This window comes from Canis lupus, chromosome 31 (assembly GCF_048164855.1).
Source record: "Canis lupus baileyi chromosome 31, mCanLup2.hap1, whole genome shotgun sequence".
In the NCBI taxonomy this organism is placed as follows: domain Eukaryota; kingdom Metazoa; phylum Chordata; class Mammalia; order Carnivora; family Canidae; genus Canis; species Canis lupus.
Window position 1 is genome coordinate 32496161 of NC_132868.1, and position 26763 is coordinate 32522923.

Below are 26763 nucleotides of genomic sequence, written 5' to 3' on the forward strand. Positions count from 1 at the left end.
TGGGATGGAATATAAGGGGTATTCACGGTTCATGAGGGCCTCATGTGGTCAGGCCTTTGGAAAGAAACTGGAACCACCGCATATTTGCCTTTAGGGCTTTCTTTTAATTTTCATTTTGGGCTGTTTCCTTAGTTTAGTCTTGCTATTGACCAACCTTCTCTTGTAGCTAAAAATGGCTGTCATTAGCTCTCAAGTTTAGAATCTTCTTTTGAAGAGGAGTGCCATAGTAGAGTTTCATGTCTACATTCCTTGGTAAGGAGCTCTTTGGCCCAGTTGGTGTCAACTGGGCCAACACAGTAAGGTACCTCTCCTAGTTTGACCACAGCGGGTCCTGTGGCCCTACTACTGTGTTCAGAGAAAGAGGTCTTTATTGCTCTGGTCTGACCAGTATTCACTAATCAAACCAGAAAATATAGTAATAAGAGAGAAATAAACAATGCTTCTGGTTGTCTAAAAAACAGTCTCATTCATAAAACAAAAATGTTTTTCTTGGCAGGGTTCTACTTTATCGAATTGCTGAACAGAAAAATGAAATGAAGTATGTTAGTAATATTTGCATTTTTTGGTACCAAGCATATGAGCTTCTTCACTACATTTAAAAAGTTTTTTCTTTGTGGTTCTTTTTTTTTTCTTTTTTCTTTTTCTTTGTGGTTCTTGTTGAAAAGCTAAGCTCCCTGCACACACTATAGTAGTTAAAAATGATAGATTTTCACATCCCAAGTCCCCTAACATCTCAGGCATAAACATGTGACCCACGTAGGCTACACAGGGGCATTAACCCAGGGACCACACACGGTCCCTTTTAAAATTGACATCTAGATGCATTTTTCAGATTTCATTGAAAGGGCACTCAGGATTTATGCATTTAATCGTAAATAAATTTCACCTCAAAAATAACAACAAAAAAGCACTAACGCCACATATTAAACACTAGTTAATAATATGCATGTTGAAGTTTTTGTGGGAAAATACTGATTTTGTAACTTTGTTTGAAATGCATCAAGAAATGAGATAGTTGAATCAATGATCATAGGGATGTGTAAATGAATATGTATGAATAGATAGATCCATGATAAAGCAAATATAGTAACATGTTAATTGCAGCACCAACATAGTGTTTATATGAATTTTTATTGTGAAATTCTTTCAAATTTCTTTATGTTTAAAATTATCCTAATGAAATGCCAGAAAAAAAATAAACATCTAGTGAATCAGTACCTCATAATATAAAAAATTCATTCTCAAGTAATATTTCTATGCATTTGAGAATCTAAAAGAATCTCTATCCCTACCACTTCCATGATAGTATTTTTCATTGCTTTAAACTCATTAACCTTTGAGGTTTTCTAGGTTCAATATGTCCCAGGCTTGCTGTTTACAATGGGTCATCTTAATTATTCCTTTCAAGTTTTTAACTCAGCAATGAATAATTATGTCTTTCAGAAACATGTAAGAGCAAAATCCTGAAATATAAATTATCTGTGTACTCACCACTCAGAGATATTTGGTGTATATTTTTCTAGAATTTGCTTTAATAAATGCCCTTTAAAAAGTTGGAGAGACTAAAGCAAATAGATGGGAAGCATGTATTATCTTTGTCATTTAATAGATCTGGCCAGAAACCTGGCTTCTTAAAATCCAAATTTATCATTTCCCACCTGCACCGTATCATGACAAATATTTGTTTTTATCCTTCAGATTTCTCATTGACCTATTCCATGGGTATTTTATGTTCTATTGATTTTCTCAGCTAGTACAATATTGTACATGTATTTCATAATACAATATTATTGGATTGTACTGTCTCAATAGCTTAGGGACTGAGATGTTTATCAAGTACTGACTAATAGGCACCACCATGAATAGTGCCACAAAAATAATATAAAGGAAATAAAAGTCACTTTAAGAAATATTAAACAGGTCATTTTGTTGAATGGTTAAGATAGGTAACTTCTCTGAGTCTTACTTCTTGAACTTTAATGGCTTTAAAAGAAGTAATATAACATGCTTGCAGCTTCTCATCCAATACCTGCTGTATGCTTAGTAAATGTAAGAGATAATTTCAATTTGTTTATTACTTTTGAATTCTACGGTCAGCATATTGACAGAATAAAATGTGCAAAAATCATTTGTACCCAAAAGAAGTTTTAAAATTTTTTCCCACAATATTTTTTTACATTATAGATATTTTTATTATGTCCTTTTTTCATGAATAATGCAGTCCTATCTGTAGCTTAGACATTTTCTGACACCACAAAGTCTGGATATATTTTTGAGCCTCGTAAATGAGATTGTTATTTAAGAATCTAAGATAATAAACCTCATCTGGTGTTTTGTAGTCTTTGGTAAGACATCATTCTTTTACCCCTATTTTGGACTAGTGACTCTGGTACTCCATTTGTGTGTAATGAGTCATTAAAAAAAAATAAAGACTTTGATCCTAAAATTATATAAGATTTTTTTCTTTTTGGAATAAAAGTTTCCCATTTGTTATGTAATAGCCACTACTAATCTGTTCAAACCATCTATAAAATTCTCACTTTCTATCAATGCTTGCTATATTTTTTCATTCACAAAGAACAAATGATATATTAATTGTACGAGCTTCCTTATCTAGTGGAATTTCTCTTCCAACCCACCTTATGTGAATCAACTGACATGTGGCAAGTACCAGTCTCACAGATGGATCAGTAATGACAATCACACGATTGCTGCATTTTGCAACACAGGTGCTTTGCCTACTGGCCAGTAATTTACAGGTTTTTGGCAGATCCCCATGGTTGTAAAAAGGAGCAAAGAGAGAGCACATACTCATTCGACTGGCACTCATCCTTCTCTGCAATGGGCCCTATGGTTGAGCCAGACTCACTGCTACCATTGCTTCTTAGTCTCCGAATCACTGTCATATTCTTGACCCCCTATCTGCAACTTGCAAGGAAACCATTTTGGTGTAATTACAAATGTGCAAACTTAGTATGGAAATAATGTGTTCCTTCATGCAATATATGCTACAAAAAAAAAAAAAAAAAAAGAGTAGAAACTGAGACACTTGAAGACAGTATTTTTTCTTCCCAATCCAAAATGAAACGTTTTTACAGCAAACATAAAAATACACTTAAAAAGAGATTTTCTTTAATCAAAGGTCATGTACTTGCTATTAATTTTCAAGTTTAACCTTTGATTTTCCAATCATACCTTTGACCTTCAAACTTGAAGCTGTATCTAGAGAGAGTGACTGCTATTTATATGTATGTGGGTGAGTATGAAAATAGTACTTGTGAGCCATTTTTCAGCATGAGTGCATAGGAAAATTTGTCTTTAGTGAGAATTTATGCACTGGGCTGGTTTCCAGGAATCTTAACATGAATTGGAGTTAGACTCACCCTTGAGGAACTCATGGTAGAGTTGATGAGAATGTCAGTGTGACACCTTTCACTGAAGGGTATGAATAAAGTGAAGCAATACTGCTGGGGGAGAGGCAATTGTGCCTGAAGTGGGTCAAGGAAATAATAGAAAGAAGCTGACGTATACTTAGGGCTTACAGGATGTGTAGCTCTTCATTAGGAAAGTATGCAGATGTAGGTAGTTCGAACAAAAGGAAATGGAGAGCAGGTTTGTTCTGGAAAATGAAATTTCTGTATGTTTGTTGGGAGTAGCTAGAGATGTGGTTGGACAATCTTGGATGAAGCGTGAAGATCTAGGAATTTATCCTAAGGAGTATATGGGTTCATTTAAATACAGGCCGTGCAAATGATAAGCATGTCCAGAACAGAACATTTGAATTACACCCTCCACTAATAAACTTGTTCCACTTCCTGAGCTCAACCCTCTCAGTTGTCCCATCTCATTGCGCCACAGTACACTGAGTGAATCTAATAAAAATCTAGAGTCAGGGGATTCCTGGGTGGCTCAGTGGTTTGGCGCCTGCCTTTGGCCCAGGGCGCGACCCTGGAGTCCCTGGATCGAGTCCCATGTTGGGCTCCCGGCATGGAGCCTGCTTCTCCCTCCTCCTGTGTCTCTGCCTCTCTCTCTCTATGTCTATCATAAATAAATAAATCTTTTAAAAAAAATCTAGAGTCATTCTGAAGTCTCTCTATTCTTTCATACCCCATATAAAAACGTTAAAACGTTTTGATTTCCTTTTCAAACCATGTTCCATATTCTTATCTGAACCTTCACTGACATTATTCACTTTCAAGCAACAGTCATTTCCTCTCTGGACTATTATAAGAGCCTCCTTTTCTCAGTCTTCCTGCTTCTGTTTGGATTACCTTTCCTGGAAATCCATTTGTCGCACAACACAATGATCTTCCCAAATTGAAATCAAATCATGTCACTCTGCTTATTACCTTCCTAATAGCTCTCCATCTAGGAATTTAGAATAAAATGCATAGTCCTAATGTTCTTAGGAGACCCTGCATGGTTCAACTTCGTCTCCTGTAGCTTGTGCTATCTTTTCTTAACTCATAGTCTTTTCCTCAAACACAATAAACTTATTTTTGCTGTCAGGTCTTTGCACTAGCCTGGAATGTTCTTTCTCAGATATTTTCATGACAGTGCCATTCTTGTTATTTTCATCTCAGATTTAGACATCACTGACTTGTGGGACGATTTTTGACCACACAAGCTAAGTCATACTCCAAATCTACCAATCAGTGCTCTTCTAAGTAAAATCTTCTGAAGGTTGGAAATGGGAATAAAGAAACTGCAATAGGATTTCAAATAATGTACTGCTTTAAAAAAAGATTTTATTTATTTATTCATGAAAGACACAGAGAGAAAGGCAGAGACATAGGCAGAGGGAGAAGCAGGCTTCAGGCAGGGCACCTGATGTGGGACTCGATCCCTAGACCACGGATCACGCTCGAGCCAGGGGCAGGTGCTCAACCGCTGAGCCACCCAGGCATCCCACTTTTTTTTTTTTTTAATCAGGAAACTTGTGTAGGAGTCATACTTACTTTATTCAGCAACTACAGCCATTATGGTGGAAATTCTAGGAAGAAGCAGCTTTATTTTGAACAGAGAACAGATCTGATGGGGAGCGACTGGGTGGCTCAGTTGGTTAAGTGACTGACTCTTGATTTCAGTTCAGGTCATGATCTCAGGGTTGTGAGATTGAACTCAGCACTGGGCATGAAGCCTGCTTAAGATTCTCTCTCTTCCTCTGTCTGTCTCTTAAAAAAAAAAAAAAAAAAAAAGACCTGATGATCTGACAAAGAACCTGTCTGGCCAGGTATTCTGATTTTTTTCCTTTGCTACCCTCTTCTAGATGAGGTTATGATACCAAAATGTTGGTGCTACTTTCCTTTATCTTGTGAGAGAAATGGGAAATGGCGGGGGGCAGGCAGGTCTTCCTATTTTTATCCATTCCAACAGCATAGGATGTAGATACATTCTGATATTGATTGAAGGAAACTGTAAATGCCCATTTAAACATTCCATTATGGAAATTAAAAACTATAAATTGTATTTTTATTTAAAGAGTTTATTGGCTTCTTTTTCCCCCTGTAGAAGAATCAATACTTTGGTTGAGTCCAGAACTCTGTACCACAGAGCATGGAAGAGCCATTTTGTCATGGCTCAATTGTGTCATGTCACAATTTAAGTTGTATGTTAAAGGTGGTTGTTACTACTTACTCATAGGTATTAAGGACCATTAGTAAATCTCTTGCCTAAAGTAGAATTTTTTTTTTTTTTTTTTATTTATGATAGTCACAGAGAGAGAGAGAGAGAGGCAGAGACACAGGCAGAGGGAGAAGCAGGCTCCATGCACTGGGAGCCTGATGTGGGATTCGATCCCGGGTCTCCAGGATCACGCCCTGGGCCAAAGGCAGGCGCCAAACCGCTGCGCCACCCAGGGATCCCTAAAGTAGAATTTTGAATAGCATTGTCATCATGGGTCCTCCAGGGTTAGCTTGCAGCAAAATGACGCTCTAAGTAGGGGAAGATATTAACAAGTCAGATGGGATTATTTAATATCTTTCATATATTGCTGAACAATGCCTGCCAAAAGCAACACTATGGACATTTAATTGTGGTTGCATTCTCTTCCCTGACAGTAATTAAATGACAGGGTTGGCTATGTTTTTAAAAGTACGTGTTATTATTTGTTTTGAGTAGCTAATATATGCACATGCTGCAAGGTATAAAAGGCACTCAAAGATAGAAGATACAAACTAATTCTCAGTCCCACATATTTATCACAGCCAGCCAGTTCCTTCCTCAGAGGCATTCACTGATACACTGTTTAGATGTGCTTTCAGAGATAACCTACACACATTCAAGCAGACATCCCATGCGTATTGTCTTTAGATATAAAGCACACTTCATCTATAATATCGTGCATCTTGATTTCTTTCAATTAAAAAAAAATCTTGGAGGGGTGCCTTGGTAGCTCAGTCAGTTGGGTGTGCCTTCTGCTCAAGTCATTATCCCAAGGTCTTGGAATCGAAGTCTGCATCGGGCTCTCTGCTCAGAGTCTGTTTCTCCCTCTGCCTCTGCCCCTCCTTCTCATACTCTTTCACGCACTCACTCTCTCTCAAATAAATAAATAGAATCTTAAAAAAGTCTTGGAGATTTCTCCATATTCTCACATAAAAAGTTACTGTTCTGAGTGCTAAATGGTATTCCATCTTATGGTTAAACCAAATTAGCTTTAATACGTTCCTTTTATTGGGAATTTAAGTTGTATTCTTATCTGTCTTCTAAGAAATATATTTTTAAAGTCTTTTAGAATTCCTAGGATATGTGAGCTACTCTTTTTTTGCCCCTGAGAAATAGTGTCCTTTCTCAATTTACACACAAAATGTTGTATTTAACAAACTTCTTGAATTACATTAAATCTCTTTTTCCATCTATTTTCAAGCTTAGCAAGGTGATTGTGTTAGATTTTCTTTTTAGATTTTTCCTATTAACCTTTGTCTTTTTTACTTATTTTTATTTGATTTCACTTACTTTTCAATTCCAAATTTTCTTGTGTTTTCGGCTGAGATAGTTTTTTGTTTGTTTGTTTTTGTTTTTTTCTGTGTTGCTTCTACTATGAGCTTTATATCTGAGATTTTATTTTTTCCTCCTACTTCTTTCCTGTGCATTGCTAACTTATATGTTATCTTTCTCTGTTATCCACACATCTGCCCTGGATTCTTGTATCTTTGCTTTGAACTATAGCAATAGTTCAATTAGTTTTAATTTAATGGCAATATATTTGATCAAAATTTTTATCTGCTCTATGAGGTCTTTTTTTTCCCTAGTGTTTTTTTTTTTTTTTTTGTTCATTTTCCCACTTTTTTCCCTCTTATTCTAGCATTTTCTTATAAGTGCTGTGTTGGTTTCTTAACTTCAATGAGTTCAGATCTGAGACCAACAATTTGCAGACGTTTTATGTGAGGCAGGAGTTTTTCTTAGGCTATTATTAAATTGGAGTAATATTTCCTTAGTTTATCATCAAAATAAATTATTTTCAAAATAAATTTTGATATTTAATGATGGTATCTCAAACCTCTTGGCTTAACGATCCCCACATGTTCATCTTGCCTTTTATAAACAAAGGTCATCCTAAAATATAGGAAAGAAGAAGCATTGGGTGAATTTAAGACGTCTGGGCAACAAGAGTTGATTTATTCCAACTCGAGGTTAGCAACACCAGGCCCCTTGACTCTTTTTTTTTTTTTTTAATTTTTATTTATTTATGATAGTCACAGAGAGAGAGAGAGAGGCAGAGACACAGGCAGAGGAAGAAGCAGGCTCCATACACCAGGAGCCCGATGTGGGATTCGATCCCGGGTCTCCAGGATCGCGCCCTAGGCCAAAGGCAGGCACCAAACCGCTGCGCCACCCAGGGATCCCAGGCCCCTTGACTCTTAATTGAAAAAAGACACCTCAGTGAAAAATAATTGGGGGTCTTTAAATACTACTGAATATATAAGCATATTATATAATGTGTTCTGAGAACTATGGAAGCCTATTGCGAAGAAAAAAATCATTAGTAGAAGTGCTACTCAAACTGAAAATTACAGTGCTGTGATTCGGTAAAAAAAAAATTTATATTCTTACCTGATGGTGTTGATATTCATTTTTTAATAGAACAATTCATATCAATGCTGTGATCACCAGCTGATGTCATTAAACCTGAGTTGCTTTTCTCGGGCTGTCTGCCTCCTTGAGACCCCAATGAAAGGTCTTGATACATTGATCTCCCTATAATTTTTGAGGATGTATCTTTTTTCCTCTTTTTCTAGCATAGGAAATTCTGCTCTGGTGTCACACAGAATTCTAATCTATACCTTTACATTTTCAGGATTTTAAAAATCTTTACCTCTGTAAGTCAGCAGCATTTGGACTCTATCATTTACACTAATCATATTTCAAGTACAGAAAACTGAGCCAGGCAAAGAGTAAACAGACCTCTGAAGGAAAATCCTGGGACATCCCAAGCCACAGAAAGCTAAAATAATGGAAAATAAAACAAACAAGTAAAATGAAAAACAAATTGGAGTGGGGCATTATTAGTAAGGCAATTTTCTATCACACCTATCTTGGAGAAGAAACTCTCTGGAACCCAGATAAATATCCCTTCTGTGGCAGGTCGCTGCACTAGAATTTCTTCTAGGTGCTACTAGATGTCAGATTTCCACACTGATAAGTTAAAGTTATATTAAATATAATTTGTCTCCTCTTTCTTATCTGTATCTAAAGGGTTAGGCCAGGAATACCTACCTATTTCTGCCAAAATTTATCTCAACATTTATATCACATAATACTGTGTTGGCATAGACTTATGGAAACATAGTTCATCTAAAAATGTTTATAACCAAAAATAACCTGCTTTTGAAATTCTGTGAGTAAAAAAATAAGAATTTTTAGGATATTTATGAATATAAAAATCTGTTTTTAAAACACCAAAGGGATTTCTTGCATTTATGAAATTATAACAATGAATCATGAAAAAAGAAAATAGACAAAATAAGAAAAACTATATGGGATGCAAAACAAAAGTTATAAAATTTAATGAAAATAATGGTGGTAATAAAAATAACCAATTAGCTGTAGAAGACAAATCTGGGAGAAGGAACAAACTGTGGAGGGAAAATGTCCCAAATCAGAGTATTTATGAGGAGAGGAATCAAGAAAAACAAAAGTGAGTCTGCAGTAGGGCAGGTCAGGTCATCAGACCCTTGGACGACATACTGTGGTTGTGAGGACAGAGTGCACAGAGTACAAAAGACAAGGACACTTGTCTGAAAACTTCCACCAGGTAAGATGTATGTCAACTGGAAGGTTGAAAATACCTTTGAAAACCTAGGGCAAATTATATTAGATAATATTTAGATATATCATGGTGAAGTTTTATTTAATTTAATTTTATGGAAATGTGTTTGTTTGTTTCCTATGGCTGTTGGAATTGATTAACACTGATTTACTGGCTTAAATGGTGGAAATGTATAGTCTCACAGTTCAAGAAATAGGAAATTTGAGATCAGTTTCACCTTGTCAAAATCAAAATCCATAGGCTCCAGGGAAGAATTCATTCTTTGTCTCTTCTAGCTTCTGGTGGCTGTTGGCATTCTTGGGCTTGTGGCTGACTCCAGTCTCTGCATGTGTGGCCGCACTGCATTTCTTCTCTGTGTCAACTTTCCCTCTGCCTCTCTCTTACAAGGATTCATATGAATGCATTTAGTGCCCTCCTGGATTATCAATTATCTCTCCCTCTCAAGATTTTCAAGTTTGTCACTTTTGCAAAGTTTCTTCATGCAATATAAGGCAACATTTATAAATTCCAGGGATTAGGAAATGGTTGTCTTTTGGGAGGTCGTTACTGAGCCTGTGAATTATATGTTTGTATGTATACATAAATCTTGCAAGCATCCAAACGCAAGACACAGATTACATGCATGGAAACAAAATTCTCGTTGTCCTTAGACTTATTCTGTAGAGAATGGGATGGAGTTGAGAAAGATGTATTTAAATGGTGGTACTACGGATTCACCAAATATTTGTTCATTTGCAAAGGCAACCAAAAGATTTTCTCTGCTAAAAAAAAAAAAAAAAAAAAAAAATCTTGGTTTAGTTTTCCTGGAGAAAAATTTTGTTGAATTACAGATGGATGGGAGAGGATTCAAGGTTAGAAAGTTAAAAAGAGGGAAGTTTTTTTTTTTCTTTTCTTTTATAAAAGTCTGGCAATAAGCACTGTAGCTTAACAGAGACATAAACACCAAATGAAGTCTCCATGCTGGAGTGCTGCTCTGCTCAGGCCAGATTCACACTCAGTTTCAAGGTAGCCTCGTCAGCCCTGTGACTTTGCATCCCATCAGTATGCTGGACACCACCTGATTTCTATTTCAATCTTGGCGTCTCCCTGCAAGTCTCCTCTCGCTTAACAATGTCTCCTCTCAAAAACAAAACAAAACAAAACAAAACAAAACAAAACAAAACCAATGTCTCCTCTCTTTCTTAGGTACCTGATGGGCATCTGAAAGCTAACACACCCTGAACCAGACTCTTGTTTCTCTATTTAGAACTGCTGTCTTATAGCTCTCCCTGTCTCAGAATATGATGCATCCACGTGACCAATAATATAAGCAAGAAATCTTATATTCATGGCTTATTCCTCCCTGTATTTTGGCAAATCCTATTGGCTGCTGTCTAGAGATATGAAAACTGAGACACCTCTCACTCCTCTCCAGATCCTACCTAGCTGTGTAAAAGTGTCGGATTTCAGTTTAGAGCATTAAAGTAAAAATTGCATGGACAAAATACAACAGGAAAGCAAGCTCCTATCTCTTGTGCCTTGAATAATTAAACAGCCTGCTTCGCACCCACTCTTGCCTTTGTGTAGTCTAGTCTCCAAGGAACCAGAGTGACCTTCTAAACTAAAGTGTGATCATGACTATGTTATTTATCTGCTCAGAGCTCTACAAAGGCTTCCAACCTGCCCCTCTCACTTCCTGACTCGTTTCCTGCCATCCTCTCATTTCCTCAGCAGCTTCGGCTTCCTGGTTGTTGCCTACATACATAACTTAGGAGATGGCCTTCCCTGGGCCTTGGCATTGTTCCTTCTGTTCTTCCCCCAGATACTCGCAGGGCTGCCTGCCTCACCTGCTTCAGGATGGCCTCACATGCCCATTGTTGTCCTGGCCCCACCATCAATCTCTTTCCTTACGCAGCCGTATTTTATTCCTGACGCAGGCATTATGCAATTGTATATTTATTTATTGTTTCATTGTGTATCTCACACCACTCGAATGTGAGCTTCATGAGATCAGAGGCTTTTTCTGTTTTGACCACTGCTGTATCCCCTGGGCCTGAGAGTATATATGACAAGTAATAATAATAGCTCTTAATATTTTTGAATAAACACATTAAATGAATAAATAGTGATTAAAAATTTATCTCAATATATTCTGAGACTCATTTTGAGATATTTATATTTGTCATGCAAGTATATATATGCTTTTTATATATGTACTATGTAAAAATTCATGAATATATGAATATGGAAGTACACCAAAAATATTATCTTTGGTCAGTATGATCACAGGTTTTTTTACTCTTCCATATTTTTTAAGATTTGTTTTCAATGAACATATATTTTTAAAATTAAGACTTATACTGTTAACATTTTTTACAAGTGAATAAGACAAAAAAAAAAGAGAGGATAATTAATTAAGATGTGGATATGCAATCATCAAAATGTTTTGAAGACGAAGATAACGTGCCTTTTTATATGGCGAGGAATCCACCCCTAAAGCTACCTTTAAAACTTGTCTAGTATGAGTACTTTAAATGGGAAAATGTCCCAAAACATTCCACCATGGAATTTCTTTACTTGAATCCAAGCCAGACTCACTTAAATTGACACTGATGATAGTAATGGGATTAGTCAAATACTTTGCATTAGGACTTTACCATGTAGTAAATTTTTGCTCTTTTGTCATGGTATGAAATGGTTAAAAGATAATTAAAAGACATCATAGAAAAATAATATTTTTCAGATAATGAAAAATGTATACGGAATAGTGGAATTCCAAATAACCATACCAACCAATGGGCGAGAAACTTAGGTGCTCGAATTTGATGAATTTTTTGGTAGCCTTCAATTTATTTTAACATTATTGCCTCTGTAACTGACTGTAATACCAGGTAAACAGAGAGAGGACATGGTAACCATTCTCTTCCTTTAAAAGCTTCACAAATCTTCAAGAAGGAATGGTGTTCTATTAGAATTCTAACTTAATATTTTGCGCATGACTTCAAAGGGACAACTCCAAGGGAGATTATTAAAATTTTATCTTTCATGGTTATGTGAAGATGTTAATTCACTTACCAAAGAGAATATTATACACACATTTGGTTTAAAATTGAAATGCCACAGCAGATGTTAGCATTTGAGTTTTTCACTCACATATTACCTTGCACAAAGATAGTAACTTCAAAATTAGCATATTACAATGTTGTAAAACAAAGATAACACATTTCAGCTAAAGAAAACCAAGGAAATATCTCTAAGAACAGTGGGCGAAGAAGAGTCCTTTTGGACTAAAAAATGTTGTTTGGTGCCTGTGACTATAGACTAAAGGCTCATTTCTGTTGATGGTGAAAAACAAAAGCTAAACTAAGTTTTATTCCTCTCAAAACTCTTATCTTTCTGGCAATCCCTTTAAAAAATGATACAAAATTACAAATACAAAATCACATATAGTGCCTTCAAAGGAGTCCTTGCAAGTGAAGATTCCTGAGGTTTAACTCTCTGTGAAAATGCTATTTGTTATTTGTTCCCCAAAGTCTAAGAATATAATGGAAATTTGCATTACAGATGTAAATGTAGTCCTTTCTATCACTAGTGACTTCTAGACCGCAGCACAAAGATCTGTAGTTATTCCTCTGCATTAATGAAGAGGAAAAGGAAAGAGGAAAAAAAAGGAAAAGAAAGTAAATTCTATATACAAAATGAGACAATCCATTTGTTCATGGTCATTCTAACAGGAAAGCAGTATGACCATGAAAACTTAAATTTGATATAGAAGGAAAGAAAAATAGCAGAACATTAAGAAGTGCTAAAAATGAAAAAAACTCCAAAAACTTGAGATTAACACAGGAATGCAAATTATTATCTGCCTAAGCTTTCAAAGATTTAGGAAAAAAAATCACCAAAACATAGGTACCCAACACGTCATGAAACCAAGTTCTGCTATTATATTCATTAGGTTTTTGGGAGATCACCCTTTCTGAAGGATATCTGCTATAAGAAAATATTTGTGTTTTCCTGATGTGGTCATAGAAAATTGGTGGAAATGTGTGTGTGCTCCAGGCACTTTAAAAAAAGTGTTGGGTTTTGCTTTAGACTATTAGAGTAAAATTTTCACCGATCTAAATATAATAGGCGAACAAATTTCATTCAAGACTATTGCAATAGTGGAGAGAGCTTGACCTCAACTCTGCTGAAACAAAAGAAGTTAAGGGTTTTGACATGCTGATGTGAACTCACAGAAAAGTACTGGGGAAACATTTAGGAAGGGTGGGCCAGTGGGAGGCATTCAGCACACTGAATTATTCTGGAATTTGCAAATGTTGTTATTTGTGGTGAAGGCGTCTGTGTTTGGTACTTTGTTCTCAGTGAAGTTGAAGAGACTGGGAGATGGAGGCAGTCTGTCCTTTACTGTTGATTTTTAAAGTACTAACTTCCTGGTCCCTCAAAAAGGCACTTCCTGAGAAGCAAAACTGGCAAGAGTAGCAAGATTTGCATATGCTTCAAAAGGGCAGAGAATGAATTTACAGTTGCAAGATTTTTCATGTACATGCTCTAAGAAACAGGAGGTAGGAGGCCTATAGTCAGGAAAAAAAATCTGTCTAAAGTTTAGTCAAGCTGAGGGGAACATTAGGCCATCTTGCTCTAAACAGTGACTTTGAATTTATATTTCAAGTTAGATGAGATATAGATATAGTTGTCACATTCCTCTGGTTACCACTGCCCACATTTACTAAATTTGGGAGTGGTAATTTTAGATGGAGGATACACAAACACATAATAGATAGATGATAGATGATAGATAGATAGATAGATAGAAGATATCATTTTCATTTTCAAAGATTTTAGAATGCTTACCATTATGAGATACAGTTGATAGTTTATTCTCCAGAGATTTTTTAAATAATTTTTCCCCTTTTCTCTCTAAACTGATAAAGGGAATCAACATGATTAGAATGGGAGGTTTCACTTCAGAGAAACAAGGTAATGCAATAATAGCATCCAGCAAAATCTTCTGCAGATTCTTCTGAGAGGAAAAACAACTCTTAGTACTCACCTACCTAGTTTAACAATCATTAAGTCATTAATCCTAACAACATCTTTTTATGAGTCTGGCAGGAATGAAAACCTACTTGCAGTTTTGAGAGTTCACAAGATCACCGAAATACTTTTTACATAAACAGAGCACTAGAAAATGAGAATCAAAATTTTGATTCCTTATCTTGAATCTAAATTACTGTTATCAGTTATTGTCGAGTGAGCCAAAATGGGTTACCTCAATACAAACAATGATTTTCTGCAATAACTACTATTATATATACCACCATAAAATATTATATATATTTCATTTATGCATCTTATTTTTCAAACATATCTCTCCCCACATTCTGTATTTTTTGGTAAAAATGATGTCTAGTGTAGAGGAAGAAAATATGCCCCCCCCCCCAAATTTATTCCATATATTCATTAGTCTCTGGTAGAGCTCCTTCTTCAGAGAAAAATCTTAGTTTTCAGATGTCACTAGCGGGTACATTCATTTGTTGCATAAAATTGCAAGTTCTACAGTCACTTGCTTCTCAGTACTAAAACAATAGGAATATCCTTCCTGTTCTTTAAATTAACCATCTGGAATGGGCCATTGGGTCCTAGCCTTTGCTGTATATTGGTACCAGTCAGGAATCATTATCAGGGGCGTCTGGGTGGCACAGACAGTTGGGCTCTGATTCTTGGTTTCAGCTCAGGTCGTGATCTAAAGTCATGAGATTGAGCCTCACATGGGGTTCTGCTTTCAGTTCATAGTCTGCTTGGGTTTCTCTCTCCCTCTACCTCTCCCACTTGCGCTCTCTCTCTCTTTAAAATAAATGAATAGCTAAGATAAATAATAAATGGATAAATCGTGGAAGAAGGAAGGAAGGAAGGAAGGAAGGAAGGAAGGAAGGAAGGAAGGAAGGAAGGAAGGAAGGAAGGAAGAAGGGAGGGAGGGAGGGAGGGAGGGAGGGAGGGAGGGAGGGAGGAGGAAGGAAAGGAAGGAAGAAAGAAACTGTTAAAAAAAAAAAAAGAAGAAATACTAGTTCCTAGCTACCAACCTCACATTGTGATTTAATTGTTATGGGGTGGGACGTAGATACTGGGATTTTTTTAAATAACTTCTGAGGTGAATCTAATATGTAACAGAATTTGGGGATTACTGACCTAGGACCCATGTTCCCCCCCTGCCCCCGGAGAAAGCATTGCCCTTAAAGCTGTCAAGACAAATAGTGTTATCATAGAAAAATAAATCAGTGTATTTGAACTTGATAAAATCAGAATCACCTGAGAAAATTTTTAAAATATTGATCTCTAGACTCTCAGAAATTCTAGTTCACTTGATGTGGTGTGTGCAGACTACAGTTATTGCCAGAGATTCTAATGTGTAGCTGAGGATGAAGGTTGAAAATCATTGAATTAATACCCTATATATCAGTGTAAAAATATCTAATAAATTATATCTATCTTCAGCTATTTCTTTTATAGTCTTTTCTGCCTTGAAACTCTCCAGTGTTTAGACAAATCATTTGCATAAATTCAATTTCAAGTGCAGGTTTTCTCATTTTGCTCCTCCTTCTTGTCTTCCATTTTTCTTTTTTCATGCTTCCTCTTGGCTCCCTAAAGATCCTCACTACAATTTTTCTCCTATGAAGTGGAACTCAGCTGTACTGTAACTTATCCTCTCATGCATCCACTCAGTCAACAAGCACCATATACAGTGTGGCAGCATTGTGCAAGCAGTTCCTAGCTGGAAATCCACACACAGATGAATCTCATAATATTGAGGCATTGGCAGTTAATTGCCTTGGAAATTCAGATTTTTCTGCCTTTCAGGGTAGTCATAAAGGGTTAAACTAGGCAATGAAAATGGGCTATGCCTAGAAAAGAAACCAGACTTTTCTTGTGAGATAAATGAATTCTGTGTTTTGTGTGTATGGCTATTTGTGTTAAAATTCACCTCTAAAATCACTCAGCCACTTCTCTTGCCTTATTATCTCATCAACTGGTAACTCTAATGGTGAGATTTTGGACCACGGATAAGACAGAGCAAATTAGCTGAACTCATGGAAGCTAGGGCCTACCTGAGGAAGGGATTTGCTTTCCTTCCTTCCTTCCTTCCTCCCTTCCTTCCTTCCTTCCTTCCTTCCTTCCTTCCTTCCTTCCTTCCTTCCTTCCCTCCTTTTCTTTCTTTCTTTCTCTTTAAGGAAAATTGGAATTTTAGATGTTCACATTTTGGATATAGTATTAGACTTGTGCCTTGGCTACATAAAGGTTTTACCTTTCCTGTCCCCTACAACCTGTAATGCCTTCTCTACATTTTGATTGACAACATTCCTTACTTAGTAACTGGTTTATTATGTGTCTTTTCAATCAATTTATAAGTAAAATACTTTCCAGTTACGGCAGCTCTTGTCAATGACACATCAAAGTGACTGTTGCATTTTTTTAGAATTGGCCTTAATACAATCTATATTATCTTATATAATTTAATAATGTTCTTATAATTATGCACTAATACATAATAAATATATTAATAATATATAGATTCTATTTCACATTAGTGTCTAATGTGTGATTAGATGACCATCATATGACTATCATGCACTCTCCTTTTCTAATACTGATCTTCCATGACTTATCATGCATGTGATTGCATCCCAGAAAGCCCATTGTAAGGTGAAAATATCATAAGTCAAAAAATGCATTTAATGCACTTAATTACTGGACTTTATAGCTTAGCCTATCCTATTTTAAATGTGCTCAGAACACTTACATTAGCTTACAGTTGGGTATGATAGTTGAATAGAAAGTTTACTTTATAATAAAGTGCTAAATATCTCATGTAGCTTACTGAATACTGTTCTGAAAGTGAAAAAGGGAATGACTGGCTGTACGAGTACAGAATGGTTGCAATGGACAGGTCGTTTACCCTCCAGATTGGAGGACTTACTGGGAGCTGGGGGTTCGAGGCCATGCCTAACATCACAGGGAGGATCATACCTATTTTTACATTGACATTAAGTACATTTGTGGTATGTAACTAGCCTGGGAGATCAAAATTCAAAACTTGAGGGATCCCTGGGTGGCTTGGCAGTTTAGCTCCTGCCTTTGGCCCAGGGCGTGATCCTGGAGTCCCGGGATGGAGTCCCACGTCAGGCTCCTTGCATGGAGCCTGCTTCTCCCTCTGCCTGTGTCTCTGCCTCTCTCCCTCTCTCTGTGTCTCTCATGAATAAATAAATAAATAAATCTTTTTAAAAAATTCAAAACTTGAGCTATGGTTTCTACTGAATTCCCACTGTTTCCACACCATTGTAAAGTCAAAAAATCCTAAGTGGCACTATTGTAAACCAGGGACTGTCTATACTCCAAAGCCCCTGTTTTTCCCCTCTCTTGGAACTCTTCAGTGAATTCTTCAATGTGATCACCTGCTGGACATTAACAGAGTAGTTCTGTGTGTATAAATGCATGTATGTATGCCTGTACTTCTGTGTGTGTGTGTTGTGTGTGTATTTTAAAAACTGGCTTATTCTTTAACAAAGTTCCCACCAAGATTGTATTGATAAATAGCACTGTGCATTTATATTGACATGGAATACATTTAAAGTATATATATGTCTTATTTTTCTTACCATCCTAATTTTAAAACGAACTCTTTGTAAAGAGAACAACTTTTGTTGAATTCAATAAGGCTGCAGACACAACAGGAAATTTTACTAACTGCTGAGTTTGTCATCCTTCAGCAATGTCAGAGGTTCCATTTATTTGAATATTCTGTTAAAAATGTCACAGTTGCAATTATGTTAAGGTAAATTCATTTACCCATGAATTTTAATTTCTGATTGGCCAGAAATTACTTACCTTGCCTTCATGCTAATAGTATTCAGCAGCCAATTTATAACTGGTCTTGAAAAACAAGACCAGTTATAATGGCCTTTTTTTAAAGGCTTGTGACTTGTTACCTTAATCCTTATACATATCAAATGGACATCAAACCATAAATGAGAATCAATTTCCAATAAACTCAATAATGCAAAGTCTTATGGAGAGTGCCACTCCACAAGAAATAATGTTTTCACTTCAATAATTGATCAAGCTAAGTGTTGTGATACTGGCTGAACTAATTCCACTTGTTCTATTGTAAATGTAGACCTAATTTTCCTTCCTACTTTTGAGAAATGTACCTTAAAAATTTACTAGAATTAAGTATGTATGCTAATATCTCCCTATACCCTGCTATCTTGGATAGGTTTCACACCATTTTGACGTTTTAATACTTCCCTACTGCTAGTATCTCAGACAACTGTAAGTTCCTTCATCTATGAGGCTGCTGAAAGGCAAATCTCTGAGAAGTATCCAGAGATACTAAATTTCCATCACTTTATGCACAAGTTTCTCTCTTGGCATGAGGTTCCTGAATTAAAGTCTGGCACTAAAACTGCCTCTTAAATGGCAATCATAGTAAGAGAAACTGTATAGACTGTTATATAGTATTTTCTTGAAAAGCCTTAAGCTATCTTCCTGCAATGGTGCTGGACACGGTGGATTCATAATAATTTATTTACAAAACAAATGCAGAGGGGTTTATGTGCTGGCTGACACTGCTTGTTGAATTTGGCTAAAAGCTTCAGGGTAAGTCAAGGGTTGTCGCAGTAGAAGTCCAGAACAAACCAACTGGTTGTCCAAGGGGAGACAAAGTGATCCATGGGATCTTTTCAGATGACTGGTGCCTGTCATTTAAGATAGGTTACAGGTATTCTATAAACATAATCATGTTTTCCTAATTATTGGTCTCATCAAGAGTATCTCTAAGGGGTCTGGAATACTGTTGAAGAGGTATCATCCCGTTTCATATTTCAGAGGATTCTACATCAAAAGGAGGCTTGAATGATTCAGAAAAACACAGTGGATCCCAGAAGAATGGCTCTTGAAACAAAGATGGTGGTGTAGAATGGAATGTCTGCTCATTCGCCTATCATTTGTGGTGGTTTTTAATTTATTTTTCATCATAGGATGAGGGAAGAACTCTAAAGCAAAAATGTCCATTTACAGCAACATTGAAGTGATATCAAAACTGACTTGATTTGTATAATAAATTCTCTCTCTAACTGGCTGAAGCTGGTAAAGTAGACTGAACCCTGAATGATGTTTGAGTGAGCACAGCAGACACATACTAGATCTAACTATGAACATCCTTATGACCAATGATCAGTGAGACATGTTTTAACCAACAGTCCACAGACCTATATACTAAATACTTTGTCCTATTCTGGGTGCTGGTTTTCAATACGTAATTAACATATTCAGAATGCACCGCCCTTTTCTGGAACTTGACATCTCTGACTTTGTCTCTTTAATGAACTACACATTTAATTTATTCAATGAATGTGTTTAGTTGCCATGCCAGTTAGTAAATTCAGTTTTGTAAATTTTTTAAATTATAAAAATCACATCACTTGTCTGCAGAAAGTATAACAGTTTCTTTCCTGGAGTCAAATGATTTCTTTATCAAAATCCTATATTTCTGGGTCCAGGCAAGAGTTCCCCTATCCCAGATGGTATATGACTTTTGACTTTAGACTTCTGCTCATCTGCACTCTTTATTTTTGAGTTACAGGAAGAGTAATTTACACATGTACACTTTGGGGGTGGGGAGTCAGGAAGTGGGGATGTGAGGAAGGGCAAGGGTTTTAAGAATGCGGAATAGATATTGAGGACCTGAAGCATGCATATTCTAAGAAATAATTATATTCTTTTACATTTTTGTCTCTTGGGAGCAATGTTTTGTTTTAGTCATTAGGTGTTGCAAAGTGACCAAGCCTTTTACTTTACAATTCCCTTTTGCCTTCATATAAAAAACAAAAGGAACCAATTATTTTCCATTTTTGTTTTGACAAAGTATGTTGACATTAAATTCATAAATTATTTAAAGGAAATAGTACTGTGAATCAGTGTCCAATGTTTCAAGACCTGGCTCATTTTAAAAAGATACCTATTTATGAGTGGTAATGAGAATACACAAATAAAAATAGGATACAGGTATTTTTTAGCAGAAAAAATTCATAAATTTACTCAGGAAAGAAAGTTTGAAGCTGCAAAATCATTTTAATATGCATATAATTAATTGTCAAACTTTATATTGTGAAATTTAATTAAACATATTCTAGCCATTTGGATTTTGAAATGCTAGGTACAATACTAAGTGGAAGATGTGAGGAATCGATATTATCCTTCTGGCATTTTTGTTTCAGCTGTATAATAGCTTTCTTATGAGGTGTGTAAGAGAGCTACTGATATTTTTACCTTGATCTACAGGAAAACGAACATTCTATAAAGGGTAAATCTATTAATTAGAGACCCGCACAGCTTTCTTTCTTGCTAGTATAATCGTTAAATTGATTTTTCCAGTCCATCATGTAATTGTTCCAGCGATAGAATCCTGCTCTCCATTCTCGTTCTGCTTCATCAATATTTCCTGTAAAACATGCAATAAGTTGTATTAATCTAAATTTTAATCTGTTTACATTAATTGAAAAATAATTTTGGTTACAGATGCTATTTTCTCCAAGAACATGGCACAGTAATTTTTAATTTTTTATTATTTATTATCAGCTTCTTTCACTACTTGGAAAGCTTGTAATAAAATTTTATACATTATATGAAATTGCAAATAATATACATGTATAAATTGCATATATCATAAAAATATGGATAAATTGATATATCTAACTAGGTTACATCACATGTATTTAGTTTCTAAGAAGATGCATAGATATCATTGCCTTTTCTTGAGCTCTTTTACATAACAGAAATCTCACTTAATGTCTTATTTACATATGTAATTCTATAGCAAACTATTATTCCCGATGAAAATATTTATATATATGTATTAATGCATAAGGGCAACTATGTATACCCTCCATATATATTTTTCTCTCACTCTGTATCAGTATACTTTAGTTCCGAAAAATGCCTAGTCATTGAAAGCAGTTTATTGAAACTACTACATGAAAGCAATTTATTAATTGCTTTGCAAATTAGAAAGATGACTAAGACAATCTCCGCTTTCCAGTAGTTTGTAAAGTGTATACATGTGTCAGGGGAGGGGAGTGTTGATGCCAGGAATAATGTGAGGCAATGAACCAAAAATGGTCTATGTACTACAAGCACCTTGAAATCTTGATTAATTTGAAAATGTGTTACACTAAAGAATAAAGTTTATGAACAACAGAAACTCTTACATTACAACCTCTAAAATCATATATTCATGTTCCTAAAAATACACATGATAAAGCTGGAAGATAGTTTAAATTATTCAAATCTATTAGTATTTTATACACTTGTAGTTCTCACACTTTTAGGATTCTGTGCAATAGTCATTGAATTAAAAAACATTTTGCGGTATTTTGGCTATTCTGAAAATAAGGAATTGACAATTTTTTGAATACATACTTTTCTGTTAGGAATTTTTTAAATTAATTACAACTGTGAGGTATTGATTTGGGGAAGACAGTTCATGTGATCTCACTACATTATACATGAAAATGTGTCTTTTCACTAATGCTGTTAACAATGGAGCACACTCAGTGACTGATTTTTAGTTTATGAAAATCAAAATACATAAAATATTTATATAGCTATTATAATATCCCCTGTAATTTAGGATATATCTAAGTTTAAAATGTTCATACTGCTTGGACTTTGGACAAGTATTTGCAAATATATACAAAAATGTCTTGTTTTAAAAATGTCTTTTAAAAGGTCAATGACTAGTTATTTTGTGAATAATAGAACTTTTCTAAAAAACATTAGATGTGAAAGACATTAAATATCATACAAATAATCTAGTCTTATGGTGTTTTTTATAATTAAATGCTTTTTAAAATGTTATGCAAAATAAGGGCTCTAAAGTTCAGAAAGAAAAAACTTATGTTATAACAAATAAATGATTGGTAATTTACAACTTACATCATGAATTTTAATACTCAGAGAAAAGCTTTTAGATTTGATTTTTTTCTTGTTCATAGAATGATAACAAATTCATTGATTCATATAAATAAAAATTTATTTCCTTTTGTACCATAATCAAACACTATACAATTTAGTGTACTGAAATACTTTGCTTTCTATTGTACAAATGTTTTGTAATCCTGAGTAATTTTTTCTTCAATAATACTGAACATTGGTTGAGATAATAAAATATAAAACTTGATTATTTTTAATACAATGTCGACTGAATACACCATAATAAAAAGATAACAAAAATTTTTAGTCCCATGACATAAATAAAAACCAAAATTAGAAGTTTTTATTTCTTCCCACACTTCTCTTCTTCCTCCATACTGGAATACTACTTAGATGGCTATAGATTTATATTCTGTGAGATGTAGATCTATTATCTATTTGTTTTGCAGTTAGCGAGGTACTACAATGTGAAATAAAGGACATTATATAGGTTTTGGGGTGAAATGGGTTAGATTCCAGTTTGACTACTTACTCTGTTAGTGACATAGAAAAAATTCTTACTTTTGAAACTAGTTTTCCAGCTGTAAATGGGGTCAGTGATCACTACTTTGCCATGTTACTTACCGTGAAGGATAAATCAGTTGGTTTGTACATTATGAAATCAAGCTCTATAGACCTATTGGGAGCTCCACTAACAAATTTACTGCCCTGTTACAAAAATTTATTCTTAACTTTGCTCTTTATTGAATCCATGTATAGCTAGATCAATACCAGTAGTTTATAAACATATTGACACAACTTTTTCAGGACTTTTGTGATGTTTGATTTGTTCACATCGTTGTCTCATTTGGAAAAGAAAAAGTCAGGCTTTCTTCCCTACAGAAAGAGTAATACTAATAAGGCTACTCTTTGACTTGTCAATTAAAAAAGAGTGAGCAATATTTCACCAGTGGAATCTATCAAGTCTGAGGTGTTAAGAAAGAATACAGGAGAGGTGAGTCAACTCAAAATTAGTCATGAAGGTAAGCTAGAAGAAAAGATTAAATTGGATATGAATTGTGGTAATCATTATAATAAAAAAAATCACGTACTTTGAGATTTCATTGAAAATCTCTTTTGTTCCCATTACTTGCTTATTTTCCTGTTATCCAATTATTAAAGCTACCAAGGAATGCATAATTCTTTACGTTCTCTTGCGTTCTTACGTTGCAGATCAGAAACGTATTAGTTGTCCTGTTATATTTCTGAGTGTGGGATGACAGTGAACTATGACTAATACTGTCGAGTGAACTACTATAAATTCAGGCAAAACTTTGTGAAAGCTTGCATATAGAGATAATTATTGTATTGCACTTCACTATATTGTGCCTTGCAGATACTGCATGTTTTATAAATTGAAGGTTTGTGGCACCCTGCATCAAGTAAGTCTATCCACACAACATTTTCCAAGTGAGCATCTGCTCACTTCTTGTCTCTGTGTTCCATTTTGTTTGGTAATTCTTGCAATGTTTCAAATTTTTCATTATTATTTCTGAATTGCTGCAATCTCGTGATAAAATTTTAAAGTATAAGGAATTGCTTCTTTTGGATGAGCAAAGAAAGTAGTTTCTTGAGCTAGAAGCTACTTCCAGTAAATGCTGTGAAGACTGTTGCAATGACAATAAAGAATTTAAAATATTACATAAACTCTGTTGATAAAGCAGCAGCAGAGTTTGAGAAGATTGACCCCAGTTTTGAAAGAAGTTCTACTGTAGGTCAAATTCTACCAAACAGTAACACATGCTACAGCAAAATCATTCGTGAAAGGAAAAGTCACTCAATTGTGCAACTTCATTGATGTCTTATTTGAAGAAATTGCCACAGCCACTTACCTCAGCCTTCAGCAACCATCAACCCTGAACATTGAAGCAAGACTCTCCACCAGCGGCAAAAAGATGATGTCTCATTGAAAATTCAGATGGTGGTTAGCATTTTTAGCCATAAAGTGCTTTTTTAAAAGACTTTTTTATTTATTCATGAAAGACAGAGACATAGGCATAGACAGAGGGAGAACCAAGCTCCCTATTGAAAGCCGATGCAGGACTCAATCCCAGGACCCTGGGATCACGATATGAGCCAAAGGCAGATGCTCAGCCACTGAGCCACCCAGGCACCCAGCTATCAAGTGTTTTTATTTTATTTATTTTATTTTTTTAAAAAGATTTTACTTATTCATGAGATACACAGAATAGAGGCAAAGACATAGGCAAAGGGAGAAGCAGGCTCCCTGTAGAGAGCCCTATGTAGGACTGACTCCATCCTGGGGCCCAGGGATCAAGATCTTGAGCCCAAAAAACCCAAAAAAACCTGAGCCAAAGGCAGAAGCTCAACCTTACTGAGCCATCTAGGTGCCCCCATAAAGTGTTTTTAAATTAAGATGTGTTCATTGTTTTTTAGAGATAATGCTCTTAAACACTTAATAGACTACAGCACAGTATAAATATAACTTTTATATGCATTGGGAAACCAAAACATTCATTGACTCGCTATATTGCCATAATTGCTTTACTTCTGTGGTCTGGAACCAAACTGGCAATATCTTCCAAGTATGCTTATAGTTTTAAAATAAAACAAAGGAAAAACCACTGGAGCTAATATTATTCTTTATTGGGAGGATTTAAAGGTCAAAGTGGTTTTTCCTTTAAATAAATTTACTCTTCCACTTTTAGCGAAAAATGCTGATATCTTATTGGCATCAAATGGGTCATTTCTCTCTTTTCTTTTTCAAACAATTGTTAAATATTATGCAGTTACATTTTTAGAGAAAATTTTGAATTTGGTAATATTTAAAACAAATATTGCACATTTTATTTCTTGCAGGTGCACGCACTAATAGTGCAGGCATATGCTGAAGTGTAGTCTGAAAGTTAAGTGCTAGAATTCCTGTGTTTAAACAAGTCTTAAGGATCATTTTATTTGAGAACATTTATTGCTCAAATGTAAACTACTGCTCAAGTGGTACTTATAAAGCTCATTGGGTTTCCATCTTGAGTGAGGTAAACATCTCTCCCTTTCAGAAACCCCGTCAGTAGTTTTTCTTTGAAATGTTCCTTTACATATAGAGTTGCTTTTTTAAAACATAATATTTCCATAGGAACTTAAGTCCAGGTCATGGGAATAACTCCAATTTTCAAAATACCAAATACTGAAATGTGTGAGGTTTCGCAACTTGAAATACACAAAATATGGTAAGAATGTGTGTTCTTAATCTTTTTTAATCCCCCTACATTATTCATTTATAAAGCCCAAAAAACATATAATTTCAAAGTGGTTTTGTTTAAATGTAAAAAAAAAGGAGGATGTTGATGTTACCACACTCAGATCATGCATTTACTTTACATCTTATAAAGTATATTTTATATAACTTTTACAGGGGAATTATCTGAAAAAAAAAAATGCTAAAGCATAAAATGATGTTTTTAAGGGGCTTTGGAACTATCCCAGAGCACAATACTACCCCAGAGCAAGACCTGCTATGTCCATACAGCTCAATGTTGCTCAAACTAGAAAATCGTTCGTCACTGCACAGGCAGGAGTGGCAGCTAGCCAAAAACCTAGGAGTTTGTTTATTCAACCTGCTTTATGGCAGTTGAATATTTAGAGATAGAGATTTTGAAGTAACATCTTCAAAAATTGCTGATACTTAAATCGACAAATAATTTGCAGGAGGCCACAGAAGCTCAAAACAGAACAAATCAGTTTGGCTTGTAATAATAAGTTAATCATTTAAAATCCTCCCCATTTCCTCTCATTGTCCCTCGATTACGACCTTCTCATTTAAAAATATTTTAAGTAAAGATTAAGAATGTGTAGTCTGTGTTATGTTAAATGGTACCTCTTTTGGTCTCTTGGCAGATTAAACATGTTACCTCATTGTTATTCACACCCGGAGGACACAAGGGCAGCACTGTAGCTTTGCCAAGGGATGCAGAAACCCATCTCTGGATATATATTATGTCACAGAACATTTGGTAATACACAGAGCACTGGTATATCAGAAACATCTCCCAAACAGATGGAGTACATAATTATAATTTTGGTGAGTAATGTCTGATCATTAAAAAGCATATTAAACAATCAAATATAGCTCTGAGATGCCCATGTTTGCCTGAAACTAACCCCCACAACTCTAAACAGGAAACTAGAGCATCTACTATATATATTTCAGGGCCTGAAAAATCACAGAGAGTATTATGATGAACGGAGTGGTAAAGTCTAAGGAAACTGGGCAGCAATCTGTCTGATGGTTGAGATTCGATTACTTTTCCTTTGAAAAATAAAGGCCCGAGGAGTCACATGAGTTAGAAACAGCTGGGTTTTTAAAAACTGGCAAGTGAGTGAGATATGTATGTCATTTTCCTCACAGAAGAGGCGATCATTCAAGCTGATGGTTCAAGTTGATTTAAATATTTTCTTTCTAATGAAGTTTGAAATAACACAACGATCTGAACCAACTTTCCTAGTGTTTCCTTATATAAGCTTAAGGATTC

At 35.2% G+C, this 26763-nt stretch overlaps 1 protein-coding gene across 1 annotated transcript in view; it reads right to left on the bottom strand.

The window, feature by feature from the left end:
• Positions 1-20354: 20354 nt before the first annotated feature.
• BCHE (butyrylcholinesterase) overlaps positions 20355-26763 on the bottom strand; it is a 65222-nt gene continuing 58813 nt past the window's right edge. Inside the window, exon 4 of the mRNA XM_072807960.1 lies at positions 20355-20744. Coding sequence (XP_072664061.1) covers positions 20620-20744 — 125 coding nt within the window. The 3' untranslated portion in view covers positions 20355-20619. The remainder of the gene's footprint in view (positions 20745-26763) is intronic.